The sequence below is a fragment of the Cyanistes caeruleus genome, chromosome 3, assembly GCF_971803275.1.
Source record: "Cyanistes caeruleus chromosome 3, bCyaCae1.hap1.1, whole genome shotgun sequence".
Classification (NCBI taxonomy): domain Eukaryota; kingdom Metazoa; phylum Chordata; class Aves; order Passeriformes; family Paridae; genus Cyanistes; species Cyanistes caeruleus.
The window spans coordinates 6,915,491-6,928,345 of NC_141703.1; the positions used below are offsets into that span (position 1 = coordinate 6,915,491).

At 39.1% G+C, this 12,855-nt stretch overlaps 1 protein-coding gene across 3 annotated transcripts in view; it reads left to right on the forward strand.

The window, feature by feature from the left end:
- Window positions 1-12,855, forward strand: part of MAOB (monoamine oxidase B) — a 50,949-nt gene that overhangs the window by 19,489 nt on the left and 18,605 nt on the right. For all 3 annotated transcript variants that reach the window (XM_023923926.2, XM_023923935.2, XM_086879631.1), the window contains exons 4-5: window positions 11,098-11,202; window positions 11,882-11,973. In XM_023923926.2, coding sequence (XP_023779694.1) covers window positions 11,098-11,202; window positions 11,882-11,973 — 197 coding nt within the window. The remainder of the gene's footprint in view (window positions 1-11,097; window positions 11,203-11,881; window positions 11,974-12,855) is intronic.

Genomic DNA, 12,855 nt, shown 5'->3' on the forward strand with positions numbered 1-12,855 from the left:
GGGGAGACTTAACATGCAGAGTAGCAAAATAGTAACTGCAAAAGGCTCTGGGAACCAGACAGTCTTGTGGAGGCAGATCTGAGGGATCTGTTCATGGTCTGAAATAGAACAGCTATGGCAAAGCTGTTAAAAAAACCCACGTATTCTCAGTAGTCATTCTGCAAAAGAGCATCCTTTCTCCTTTCCTGATATAGACCAGTGTTGCATTTGTACAGAAAGGAAACTTTCCTGGTTAGACCCAAGGAAGTTAACTCTGGGTTTCATTATGGAAAAGCCATTTTCATTAGGAAAAGCCATTGTGCAATGACTGGCAAAATATTTGTAGTTAGTGTTATATCAAATGTTAAATAAGACATTTAGAGATTGGGAAAACACAAAAAGATGTCCTGTCATGTTTTCCATTATTTTTTCCACTCAATTATTATAAAAAAGAAAAGTTTTCTCTCAGTGATTTGATATGGTGACTGTCTGTATTTACCATTTCTGTGGTAGAACTAATGGATACATCCACACTGCTCTGATTTGTGTGCCTCTGCCATCATCTTCAAAGCCAAATTTTCTGTTCACAGTATTTGGCCTTCAAATCTCCCCAGCAGTGATAGGAGGTCATGTCACAAGGGGAAACACTTGATATGGGCAGTCAGGATGCCCAGCTTGTCAGGCCAACCTGCTGTCCGAGCATGGTGGCATTCCAAAGTACTGCCAGAAATCACAGTTTTTTGGGGTTTTTCCCAGCCAAGTGTTGAAAGTCTCCAAGGACAGAGATCCCAGCTGCAGGCTGAGTACTCCCAAGCTGTGCTCAGAGCCTAAAGGTTGTATGGAGACAGTTTGTAGGCTCTATTGCCTGTAGGAGTTCCTGAAGAGAGGAAGGAGAGAACTGTGTGCCAGAACTCCCTGGCAGCCAAACAAGGCATCAAGAGAAGAGAATTCCACAGACAGTAGCACATCCTTTGCATTTCCCAATTTCATTCGTTTAAAATCTTTTATTTCCACTTTTCTTCTGTGTTTATACAATTGTGGGGAAACATTAACACAGCTGAAAGATTACTCACATTTACATAATCAGCATGTGAGCACTATAAAATAAACATATGCACTGTCTTGTGGCCAAATCTTCAGCATTTCATGTACCTTCAACACATTCCTCACAGGTTTCTGAGCCATGTGGCTTGTCCATGGTTTCTCTGAAAATGTACAGTGCTCATGTGCTCCTTGAAATCTAGGCACTGCTCCCAAGTTGTAGATTCAGAGTACACAAAGGTCTGTGTCCCCTGTGTGAATATGAATTCACTCACTGACCCAGGCTTGGTGACTGTGGCCAAATGTAATTAAATTCTGGACCACAAAATTATCCAAGCCCAGAGAGGCAATGAAACCTAAAGGTTTTAATTCTTCTTTTGCTACACAAAAATCAGGCATCACAGTGCATCTTGTAAAATCAGTCTCTGCTTTAGCTTATACCCAAAGGCAAAATCAAGCCTTTCATAGTTAATTAAATTCATTTTAGAGGCTTTTTAATACAAGTAATGTATGCAGCTTCTTTGTACTGCAAAATGAAAAGAATGCATTTTGTTGATCTCTGGGTGGGTCTCTGCTAATTAGGTGTTACCAGCTTGATTGGGTTGCATGGTTCTTTTCTCCTTTAATCTTTTTTTAATGCCAGGTTCCATTGTGAGATTATTTTTGGTTTTATATTGCGTGTGATATCCTCACAGAAAGTCAAAATTATGTTTCTTGCCCTACATTTTTTTTCTTTTCCCTCCACTTGTTAAGCAGCCTTTTTCATGGTCTTTGAAAAGAGATTAGTATGTTCTTTTCATTTTTGTAAATACCGGTTCATCAGCCTTAGTGAGAAAATTAGTATAGCTCTGTAAGTAGTATTTGGTAGGCAAATTGCTGCCTGAACACCATTGATTTTTCAATAGCCTTACTGAAATTAGGTTCATAAATCCAGTTTTAAGAAGCAAAAGCTGAGCTGTCTGAGAAGTCATCATCTCCTAACAATTCTCCCACTGGACTGGTAGGCAGACGTAAAAGCTGTAAAAATGCTTCTAAAATTAAGATAACATCTTAGCTGCCCAGCAGAGGATTCAGGGTCCTACCTTAGATATGCAAATTTAAAACCTTTCACTAGTGGTGTTTATTTTCCTCACCAAAATGACAGCTTTTGTTTTTCAAAAAAGCAAAGCTAAGTAGTCCAGGTAATTTTTACCATGTAACAGTCCCTGGAAAGACTGAAATATGAAAGCATGCCAATTATTGTGAAGGTTTAATTAACAAATTTTCCTTGTTAATTCAAGTTGTACTTCACTTCTGTGGAGTCTCATTATCCATGCCAACTTTCTGCCTTTTAAAACACAAATTTACCACATCTTCAGTTGTAATGCAGGTTCATTGTCCAAGATAACTGTGGAACTGGTTTGCTCTGCCATCCTCAGTCTCTGTGAGGAAACATTTCTTTATATGAATGGTTTGCCCAATGAATGTTTTTACACAATTCCTCCGTGTACTGTGAGGATGATCCTCTCCTTGTCCAGCTGTGGTGCCAAATCTACATCCTTTGATCCCATTTCTACCAGATCTTTTTATGGGATAATACCACTGATGCTTCCTGGAAATTCCTTATTATAAAAAATGGTAGAAACACGTGTTCCTTCTAATCTCTGTGTTGTCTCAGGGCAGGCTGTGGATAGTGCTAACTGTTGGAGTCTGAGGCATAGACCGTGCCCTTGTCTCTGATACCTAGCTCTGACATCCAGGAAAACACTGAATTTCATATAGCACCATGAAAATAACTGTTAAATAGAAAAGCTAAAAGTGTGTGTGGATCAGAGAGTTTTCTGAAGTCACTGGGTAAAAAAGTTAAAGTTTAGAGTATAAGCTAGTTTAGAAAACAGAACACAAGATAAAGGATTTAAGGTGTTGTCTCTTTTCCTCCTTCTTTCTTCTTCATCTTCTTCTAGAGGTTTTTGGGTAGTAATAGGTGATTGGATAGAGAATGCCACAGTGCAGCACACAGGTGTTGGGTCATTGGGTCACTAAGAAAAGTAATATACGTGTCTATTGTTAATTAGATTAAAATAATTTAGGTTAATAATTTATTAGTATAAAGATAAAGAGACTGCATAGTTCAGAGCCATTTTGTGCCATATGAGCCAACTTGAGCCAAAGCTGTGGTAGGTAAATTTGTGCAGAAACTCTGGGGAAGACCTGTCAAGTCTTTTAATTATATATTAATAAACACGAGAAACAAGAAGCTAACGAGCCTTTTGGAGTATCCTTTCTGAAACAGAACTGAGATAAGGGAAACTCCCCTTTGAGAGGGTGTCCCAGAAGGGCTCAGCCCTAAAGAGACCGAGATCCCACAGCAACACTAACAGCTGGCTGATATAGCTGGCTATTTTCACAGCCTGTTGCACCTGAAACATTCCTCATGTGGTTATAATGGACTTGGTTCTTTAGCACCAAAAAGGCCCCATTGCCATGGCACCTATCCTGGGGGTCTTTCAGGTTAGGATGCTGGGGGAGACATGAAGCATCCCCTCCCCAGTCACTGGATAAGTTCCTGAGAGCAGCTTGCCACCACATCATTACCGCAGTTAAGTGCCCAGTAAGAGGATGGGGTTTCCTCATGCTCATCCCTCTGCAGCAGTGCTGGCTGGAGGTGTCTGAATGCATCTCATGCCCACGTGAAGTTTGGCACCACCTTCATACACGGGTGAATAATTGACAGCTCTGGGGAGAGTGATGACATGAGCCCTGCCTGCAGCACCTCATGAAGGTGAATATTTAATCCTATGCACACAGTGCCTTTAACCAGGACCCCAAATCTGCACTGATTTTGCCAGGTTAACTACTCATCTACAGCAGACTTGCAGAACAAAATTTTACAGCCCTCTTGGGTGTCATTCATTTTCATCACTATTGTGCTTATTAAAATGCAGTTTGCAAGTGGTCTTGTTCATGAATTAGAAATATGATGGTTGCCTTGTATTGGGATTTAATTAGCAGCTGGATAAGCGACTGCTGTATCTGAAGCTACAGAATTTAGTGGTGTTTCTTCTGTGATACCTGTGATATATGAACTGAAGCTAAGCAATATGATTTATTTAAGCTTTTCACCTGCAAGTCCAAGGGCAGTGTCTCTGGCATAGTCTGTAGTATGGAACATAACTGCTTAAATGGATTTTGAATGACTAGATAAAAGTGCTTTCATTGTTCTTTGTATATCTCAATTAGAGTGCAGTCAGAGAAAGACTGTGAGACTCTCAGTAGCTATCAGTTTAAGTGAGGTGAAATAGCCCTGTGTCCTTTATTTTCTTCCCTTTTTGCTGGCAATTTGTAAACAAGAATTTGGGGTACTAAGAAGAACACATCTGAATGTTGAAGAAGCTGGGAATCTGTGTCTTGAAAGAGGAGCCAAGTAAATTCAAAGACACTTAAATTTCTGCAGGGCCTTGATAGTTTCACATGTCTTTATTGGAACACAGATCTGTGTTATTTTAACTCTTTACTGGAGATGAGGATGCAGACATTCCTGCCACAAGATGCTGTGTCATTATCACTCTCATTTGTAGCTTCAAAAGTGAGTCTGAGGTTGACCAGGCTCAGGTTGGTGAAAGCATCTTGCAGACCCCCAGAAGGGATATCCTCCAGATGGAGAATGAAGAGCAGCTTTGGCAGTACTAGAGGAAAAGCTGGACTTGTTTGGTCTCACTGGACCTGCCCTGTAAATAGAGGGGCATCTTCTCTTTTCTCTGTGCCAGCCAGTTGGCAGTATTTGCAAGAAGAAATTTCCTAATTAGGACTTTTTAAATTAAAATATAGATATTTGTATTACAGCAGCTTAAAAGAAGTAATTATGGGCAGTAAATCTGCAAAGTGATCTCTGTCAAGGGGAGCTGTAAAGCAATGTCTTGCAAAGGATGTTTATTGATGGAAGAATATTGAATGGAAGGCTGGAAGCTGTGACCTAATGGTATCATAAGGATGAAAGCAGTAAGAAAAAATGAACTGTGAATTAAGTATGCATTTCTTAATTAAATTTGAGGGGAAAATATCTTCCTGAGTCTTAGCTTTCCCAGACTCCACAGTCTGTTTGTGAGGAGACAAGGAAAAGGACTTGTGCTCCCACCTAGGTTATTTAATTGAGGCTGCTGGCAGAAAAGCTTCAGTTGCATCTGATTGTAGAACTGATTTTTGTTTCCCTTGAGAAGATGATTAATGTCTACAGGAAAACAGAGTTAGAGAAATGTGTATTTAATACTGGAACAACTGGCTGACCATACTGGGTTTCACATCTGTAAAATTTTATGTAAGTTTTCATATTTTTAGTGACCCCAAAGTCATGTTCTATGTAAACCCAGTGTTCTGGTTGTGGGACAGCGTGTCTGCTCAGTTATGCTGTGGGCAGATGGTTTTTTGAAGGCTTTCTTTCAAATGAAGCTTCACTTTTCTTTTTGTTTTTCATTTATTTTTGCCCCATTTATCTGCTTTTTAGAAGGGAAAGAAGATTTTTTTTTTTTTTAAGACTAATTCTAGAAATTTTGAAATGTTTTCAACTGATTTATACATTTTGTTGACTGATTTAATTCAAGTGTTGAAAGCCACATGCAAGCCCAGTATCAAAGAGTATTTAGAAACAAAGTCTCTATAAATCTGTGCTTCATAAGATACTTTATTTTTCTAAAGGTGTTTTTTGGTGTCTGAAAACAAAAAAAAAATCTCAGTATAGTAGGAAGGAGAGTTGGTTAATTATTTTCAGACCTGATTGGAACAAATAGTTATGTATATATATAGTTATGTATAGACTTTAAATTCAGAGCAGATCTCAAGATCCTCAGTTTCACTTTCTATACCACTTTGATAGTGTTTCTCTAATTCTGCTTTTTTTAAGGATGACAAGTATTTAACAGATTTCATGACCAGTGCAGCAGGGTGAAGATGAACTTTATTTCCATAATACAACAGAAACAAGTTGTTCCAAATTAACTCCTTTCCTTATCAGAATGCATTTCAAGCCACTGTGTCTGGCTCTGCAATACTTAAAATGGAATTAGTTTTCTTAATGAAATTCCCAAGACATGTTGGCATCCACAGCTGATGAACTCAAATTAAATATTGAAATATATTTGGAGGATATTTTAGCATGTCTAAATGTTCTAGCTTTGCACCATCAATTATATGTTGGGTTTTTTTTTCTGCTGCAATTATATTTACTAACCTACAGATCCTTTTACCTTTAGAGTATCTGTCAGTATAGTAACCAGCCAAGCATTTGAAATCCTGAACAGCTTTGCAATGAAGGGAGCTTTAATGAAGCTCAGCTCTGTTACAGTTTCTAAGCAGGCTGTAAAATCTCTCTCACTTTGGTCCAGCTACTTGCCATTTTTTAATTGAGAATTATGATTATACAAGAGGCTTAGTCTCAAAAATGTCTTGTTAGATGTTATGAATTCAAAACAAAAAAAACCCCAACCAATGAACCAAAAACCAACAAACACATACACCCAAAACCAGCAAACAAACTCCCCCCAAAAAACCCAAAACAAAACCAAAAAGCACCCCCCAAAAAACCAAACCAAAATTATAGTTTTAGAGAAAGCAGCAGATGAGAAACAGGATCTGAGACAGGTACAGAGTTACAGGCTGAAGTGATGCTTTTCTGTTTCTGATTTTCCTTGTCACAGCTTGGGGTCTTACAGTTGCAGAGCTTTGTTTGAATGACATTCCTGGGATTTTAAACTGAGAGAACAGGGGGTGTGAGGTACCAGTGCTGTGAATCAGCAGAGGGCACTACGTGCCAATAAACCTGTGTGGCTGTGAATTAACATGCATTGACAGCCTCAGTGAAGTGAGCATCAGTCCAAGGTTTAGATGGTTTAGCTGAGGGAATATCAGTGCTCAGCGAGAGCTGACTTTATTTATAAGATGTTTATACTGTGCTATGAAAAATGCATGGATCATTGTCAGCAGGGGCTTCAGTTCACCGTGCTGCATCTCACTACATACCTGGGTATGTAGTGTTTAGGGGAGCCTGAAGTTGTCCTGGGCCTGCAAAAGCAGGTTTTCTCCTGAGAATCCCACTCTGCATTGAGATCCTGATATTTCCTGGCAGTCCTTTCTCAGCTAAGCATTTCCTCACTGTCACATTCATGGAGATGCATGAGATCTGTTCCCTGCGCCCTCCTGAGTGCTGGGGCTGATATTCAAGGGGCTACTGATATTCAGTTGTCATGTTGTGGGATTTTTTTCCCCCTGTAATAACCCATTTCTTATGTCAGCTATGTGACCTGAAACAGACCTGATGTATAAAGAAATCTTATTTCTGCACGACTTGCACAGCTCCATCATAACTCAGCCAAGTGCTGGTTGACGTGGAGCAGATGGCTGAGGAAAAATCTATGGGGAATTGTAAAGTTTGTGACAAACACCAGGTTTCTCATTTCCCTGCTGGTTTATTCCTGGGAGAGCTGGGTTGCACGAGTTTTCCCCCTTTAGTTTCAGCTTCTTCAGTGAGCTTCAGCCCCTCTGCAGCAACAGCCTCTGTGAGCAGCGAGTGATCCATGCAATGGCAGGCAGATGTGCAAGTGCTGATGCTGCTGTTGCGGATTTTTGAAGCTGTGCAAGTGGCATCATGAAACCATTTCTGAAATTTTATATGCAAATAAAAGAAGGGCAAGAAATACTTCTGAGCATCATAGGACTGGTGTTGAAATAGCGTGTCAAATGACTGGAAGGGATGGTTATTGTTGACGGTTTTATACAGCTCTGATTTAGGTATAAAAATATTTGAAAAGGAAATGTTTTGCGCATCTTGGGGCATGCAAGTGCCTTGTTATTCTTTAGAGATTACACACCACCAGGAGGCACAGAGAATGCTATTCCTAGCAAATAAGCAAATTTTGCCCAAATACAAGAAAAGTTTTTGTGTTTGCAAAAATGCAAATTCAGCACAAGTGAAGCTGAAATGTTTTGGTTTGCTGGTAGCTACTCAGAGCCATCTGTAGTCTTTCTTTGCTGCTGCTATTTTTGCTTCTGTGTAGAGCCTAGTCTGGCAGTCTCTTCTCAAACAAAATTCTGATTGACAGCTCCTGGAGTTTTGTTTGTGCAAGAAATAAGGATCAGGCCTTAGGAGCTGCCTTAGGAGCTCTTGAGAGTAACTTTCACAGCAAGCTCGCTACCTTTGATGGCTGTTTTTATTTTTTTTTCAGGGAGAAGTTTGTTCCTGTTCTTTATGAGACTTACCACCCCAGATTCCTACACAAGAGACATACCCAAGGTTTTCCTTTTGGCAGTTCAAATGCAGTGAAATAGAAGAACAGTAAAACAGAAATATGGTCTGTGTGTCTCTTAGCCGTGCGCTCATGAGGAAGCACTGCTGGGAATTCACAGGACTTGAGTTAACTCAGAGGGGATAACTGGCTTAGGATTGCCTCTGGCAGACCAGGAGGCTCAGAACAAAATCAATAATTAGAGTAACCCATTCTGATGCTGTCCTGGTTTTCTTGAGCACAGCAGTATGCTTGTTTCATAAACCTAAATTTGGGAAATAGCAGATACTTGAAGCCAAACTGTTAAGCTCTGGCTTTGGAATATTTATAATGAAGGCTCCAGAGTTCAGAAGAAGCCACAGTAAAATTGACTTCTTGAGGCCACAGGCCCAGTTATGGAATTCTAATGTGCCCCAAAAGGCAATTTCCAACATGGTTCAGATGTTATCACCTGGGACAGGAGAGGTTTTGCTCTTCTCTCACAGCCCTTTGGCAGCCACATATGAATTGATGTATGCCCTGCTGTAAATTGATTCCGTGTGAAGAGATTCCATAATAATACCCAGATGTTCATGCTTGGACCAAATGCCTCTAATGAAACAAACTTTTGGTTCATCTCCATCTACAGGGATATATTTTCCCAATTCATGATTTTGTTTTCCTGACTCAAATATTTTCATACAGTTGAGCACAAAAGATGCAGAAATGCACTTTGGTTTCACTTTGAATGAAAAAAAAATAAAGACAAGCCTCTGTTTTCTAGGTGAACCTGTGCCATAATATCCATCCTTAAATTGGAAGTGCTAGGTTTTCAACTTTGGTGCCTCTGGCACATGAAGTGACCGGAGATGTACTCTAGCTGTGACAGAACTTCTGATTGAAAACTTAAAAAAATTGGATTTTGGCATTGTAAAAAACATAATTTATCCTCCAAAGCACTGCAGAATTAATTTGTTGCCTTGTAGCTACTTCTTGTCCATTTACCAAAGAATTAAATACTTTCCTCTCCATTTTGCTTTCTTCCTAACTTTCATTGCCTTGGTGTTTTTGACAAGGATTCCATTGGAGACTTCTGTCCATAAAGAATAGGTGAAAAAACAGTTTCTTCTTCAGTTTCTCTGACCTGTTTGGGAATTTTGTAAACTAATTTTCTCTTACTCATAGGTTTGATGTTTTTCTTACTGATTCTGAGTATCCTTCTCTATGAATTAAAAGTCCTCAAAGGTATTAGCCGGCATTTTTAGAAGTTATATCTCATTTTGTTATTTTCAGACCAAGTTTTGAGTCTTTCAGGATCCCTTTGTGCCCTTTTACTGTATTTTCTGGTGCCTGCAGACACCTGAAAATTTGAATAATGTGCTCTCTGTCCCTTCTTTCGCTGTATTAATAAAGAGACCAAACCAGACCTGACATTTCTTTGAGTAAGTGGTCTTTGGATACTTCTCTTCAAAAAGACACTGTTATTGTTGTTACTTGATTACAAATATTAAATCCTGGTGCAGTATGATTTTGTTAAGCCAGTGTAAATACTTTTTTAATGATGGACTGGTGTGGCACTGCCTCAAATATCTACTAAAAGTTAGTACTTCTACTGCTTGACATTCATGCTCACACAGTGCACACTTAAATGCATAATTTAATACAAATTTTGAAAAATCAGCTGTGGCATGCAATATGGCCTTTATTAGTTATCTTTCTTATGGACTCCACAATGCATTGTGAAAAAAAAAAAAAGTGCCCACATAAAGCTAATGAGCCTTTCCTTGTGAATTTTTAAAGCTATTAGGCTGCCATCCATATAGTCAGCCAGGGAAATCCCATGTAAATAAAGCAGCTCTACAAATTACCCATTGTCTTCCACTCTTAATTAAGCTAGACTTTCTGAATATCTAGTAATGGAGATTTAGATACAAAAAATCTGATTATTAAATATGGAATTATGTAATTAGGATGTTGGTATTGATCACAGTGTCCCACCTTAATTTACAGCTAGGGGTCTTGGACTGGAACAATAAGTCTAATTAGTAAATGCTACATTTTCTGCAGGGCTAGTAATTTTTAGGTTACCTGAAACTATTTTTTTTTAGCATACAATAAAGCTTATTACAACTACTTTTGCCTGATTTCAAAAGGAAAAAAAAACAAACCCAAACTGCTAAATGCAATTAAGTGTTTGCATTAAAAGTTTGGAGGGAAAAGGAAATAAATAAATGAATAAATAAATATCTCCTTTTCAGTAGCAAATAGACAAATTTTTTTGCTGTTGTTTTTTGACATCAGTCAAACAGTGCTGTTTAATCTCATTTTATTGCTCTGATATTAGTGACTCTTCTGCAGGGTGTTAGTTTGGTTGCCCAGAAGTGCTGAATAAGAGGCTTCAAAGGTAAAGTATCAGTTCTGCACTGACTTGATAAAGTCTGACTTGCAAATTCAGCTGTGTATCACACCTAAATTGCACATCCAGAATAACCAGAATAACCACACAGAGCTGGTTTCCCAGGATCATGTTCAGGTAACCTCTGGGTATTTCTGAGGATGGAAGACCCCACAGCTTCTCTGGGCAATCACTGCCAGTGTTCAGGCACCCTCATGGTAAAAAAGCATTTCCTGATGTTCAGAAGTCTTGTGTTTCACTTTCTGCCCCTTGTCCTGTGTCCTGCACACACACACAATGGCCCATCAGAAGCTGTCACATGGATTGATTAAATTTGTGCTTTTTGTGGACACTTAGCCTTTTGGTGCCTCTTCCCACTCCTGGAATCCATGGTTATGGTTATCTTTTGGGGGGTTGTTATGATGTTTTTGTTTGTTTTTCGTCTTGTAGGGTAAATCTTACCCCTTTAAAGGCCCATTCCCTCCCATGTGGAATCCCTTGGCCTACCTGGACTACAACAACCTATGGAGGACCATGGATGAAATGGGGAAGGAGGTATGGAGCTGAATCAGCTCAGCTTGTCTCCACGAGGGGCAGAGGGAAGGGATTAGGGTGCAGACAGGCAAAGCTGCTCTGGCTTGAACAAACCCAGTGTTGGCAAGGGCAGCCACACGTTTTGGTACACACTGATGGCCAGAGCACATCTGAGAGTGGCCTCCTGGCAAGCTCTTCTGAGTCCTGTGCTGCTGAGGCTGTCTGCACACATCCCTTTGTTTTTCTGGTTATGGGAATGTCAAGGTTTTATGCCTGTGATGGATTTTTACTGCTTTTCCTGATGATTTGTAACTAATGTTTTAAGAGGCTTGTAGAACTTAAACATTTGCCCTTTTCTACCCTGAAATTCAACTTGTCTGTTCTAGTTTGTTACCAATTTTCCATTGACTGAGCTACAAAATTTGAGACTCTTAATTGTTGAGATAAATATGAAAGATATGGAATAACTTAGAGACATTTGTTACCTCTAAAATTGTTCACTAGTTTTTAATCTTAAAAAAAATAAAAATGTTAAAACAAGCAAACAAACAAGCCCCTCCTCTGAAAGCATTCTCTCTTAAGTTCACTATGCTACCTGCCAGAAATCTTCAGGCTGAATTAGCATTTAAAGACAAGATTATTTGTATTTCTTTGCCACTCTTTCACTTGCTGATAAATGCTTTTCTTTGTCTCTCCTTAGATTCCAAATGAAGCTCCATGGAAGGCTCCACATGCAGAAGAATGGGACAAAATGACTATGCAAGATTTCATAGATAAAATATGCTGGACAAAGTAAGAAATGGTTTTTTATATGAAATATAATGGCTTTAATTTATATACCTTAGAGCTCCAAATAAGCATTACTGCTTTGCAAACAGGTATAGCTATCACCAAAATACAGCCCTTTTAAAGAAAAGGGGTGAGAAAGTGCTGTAATAATGGACCACGACACCTGTCAGCACACTCAGTAGATTCTGATACATTTCCTTAACTTTTTAGACAAAAATAACAATAAAAATAAAGTATATTTGGGAAGGGTTATTTCTGAAGAGATGGGTAGTACCCTAATCTGTTATGTGCACTTCCCTGCTCTTTACTGTGTGTTTAGCCTTTAAGAGAAAAATGTTATGGTTGCAGCAGGTTTTTGAATCAAACTCTTGATGGAACAATGCACATTTATTCTGTGCTGGGCCAGCTGATTTTACCAAGGTGCTGTAAAGATAACCTTTGTCTTTCAGTAGCACTAAATCACTTTAGCACTCATCATTCTATTGTTTAACTGTTGCACTATATACCACCCAGGGAAACTGAAAATGCTTCCTGTTTTTATGTATACTTCAAGGCAATTTTTCTTTACTTGCCATTCAACAGCAATTTGATTGTTTTTCTTCTCACTGAAGGAAAAAAAAACAAAAACAAAAAACCAAAAACCAAAAACAAACCATTAATTCTGGTTGCTGTAGAGCAGATTGATTTCTACAGCAACCTCTTCAGAATTTCTGAGCACCCAGCACAGGGCTGCCAGGAGCTGGAGCTGAGTGAAGAAACCTGTCAGTGCCCACTACAGCTGGTGCAGCCAGTGACATCTTTATGGGGCATTTTTATGGCTTCAGGCAACCTCTAGAGAGTGACACAGCCTTTGTGGTTTGTGTTGGACAGACTGTTGTCCAAACA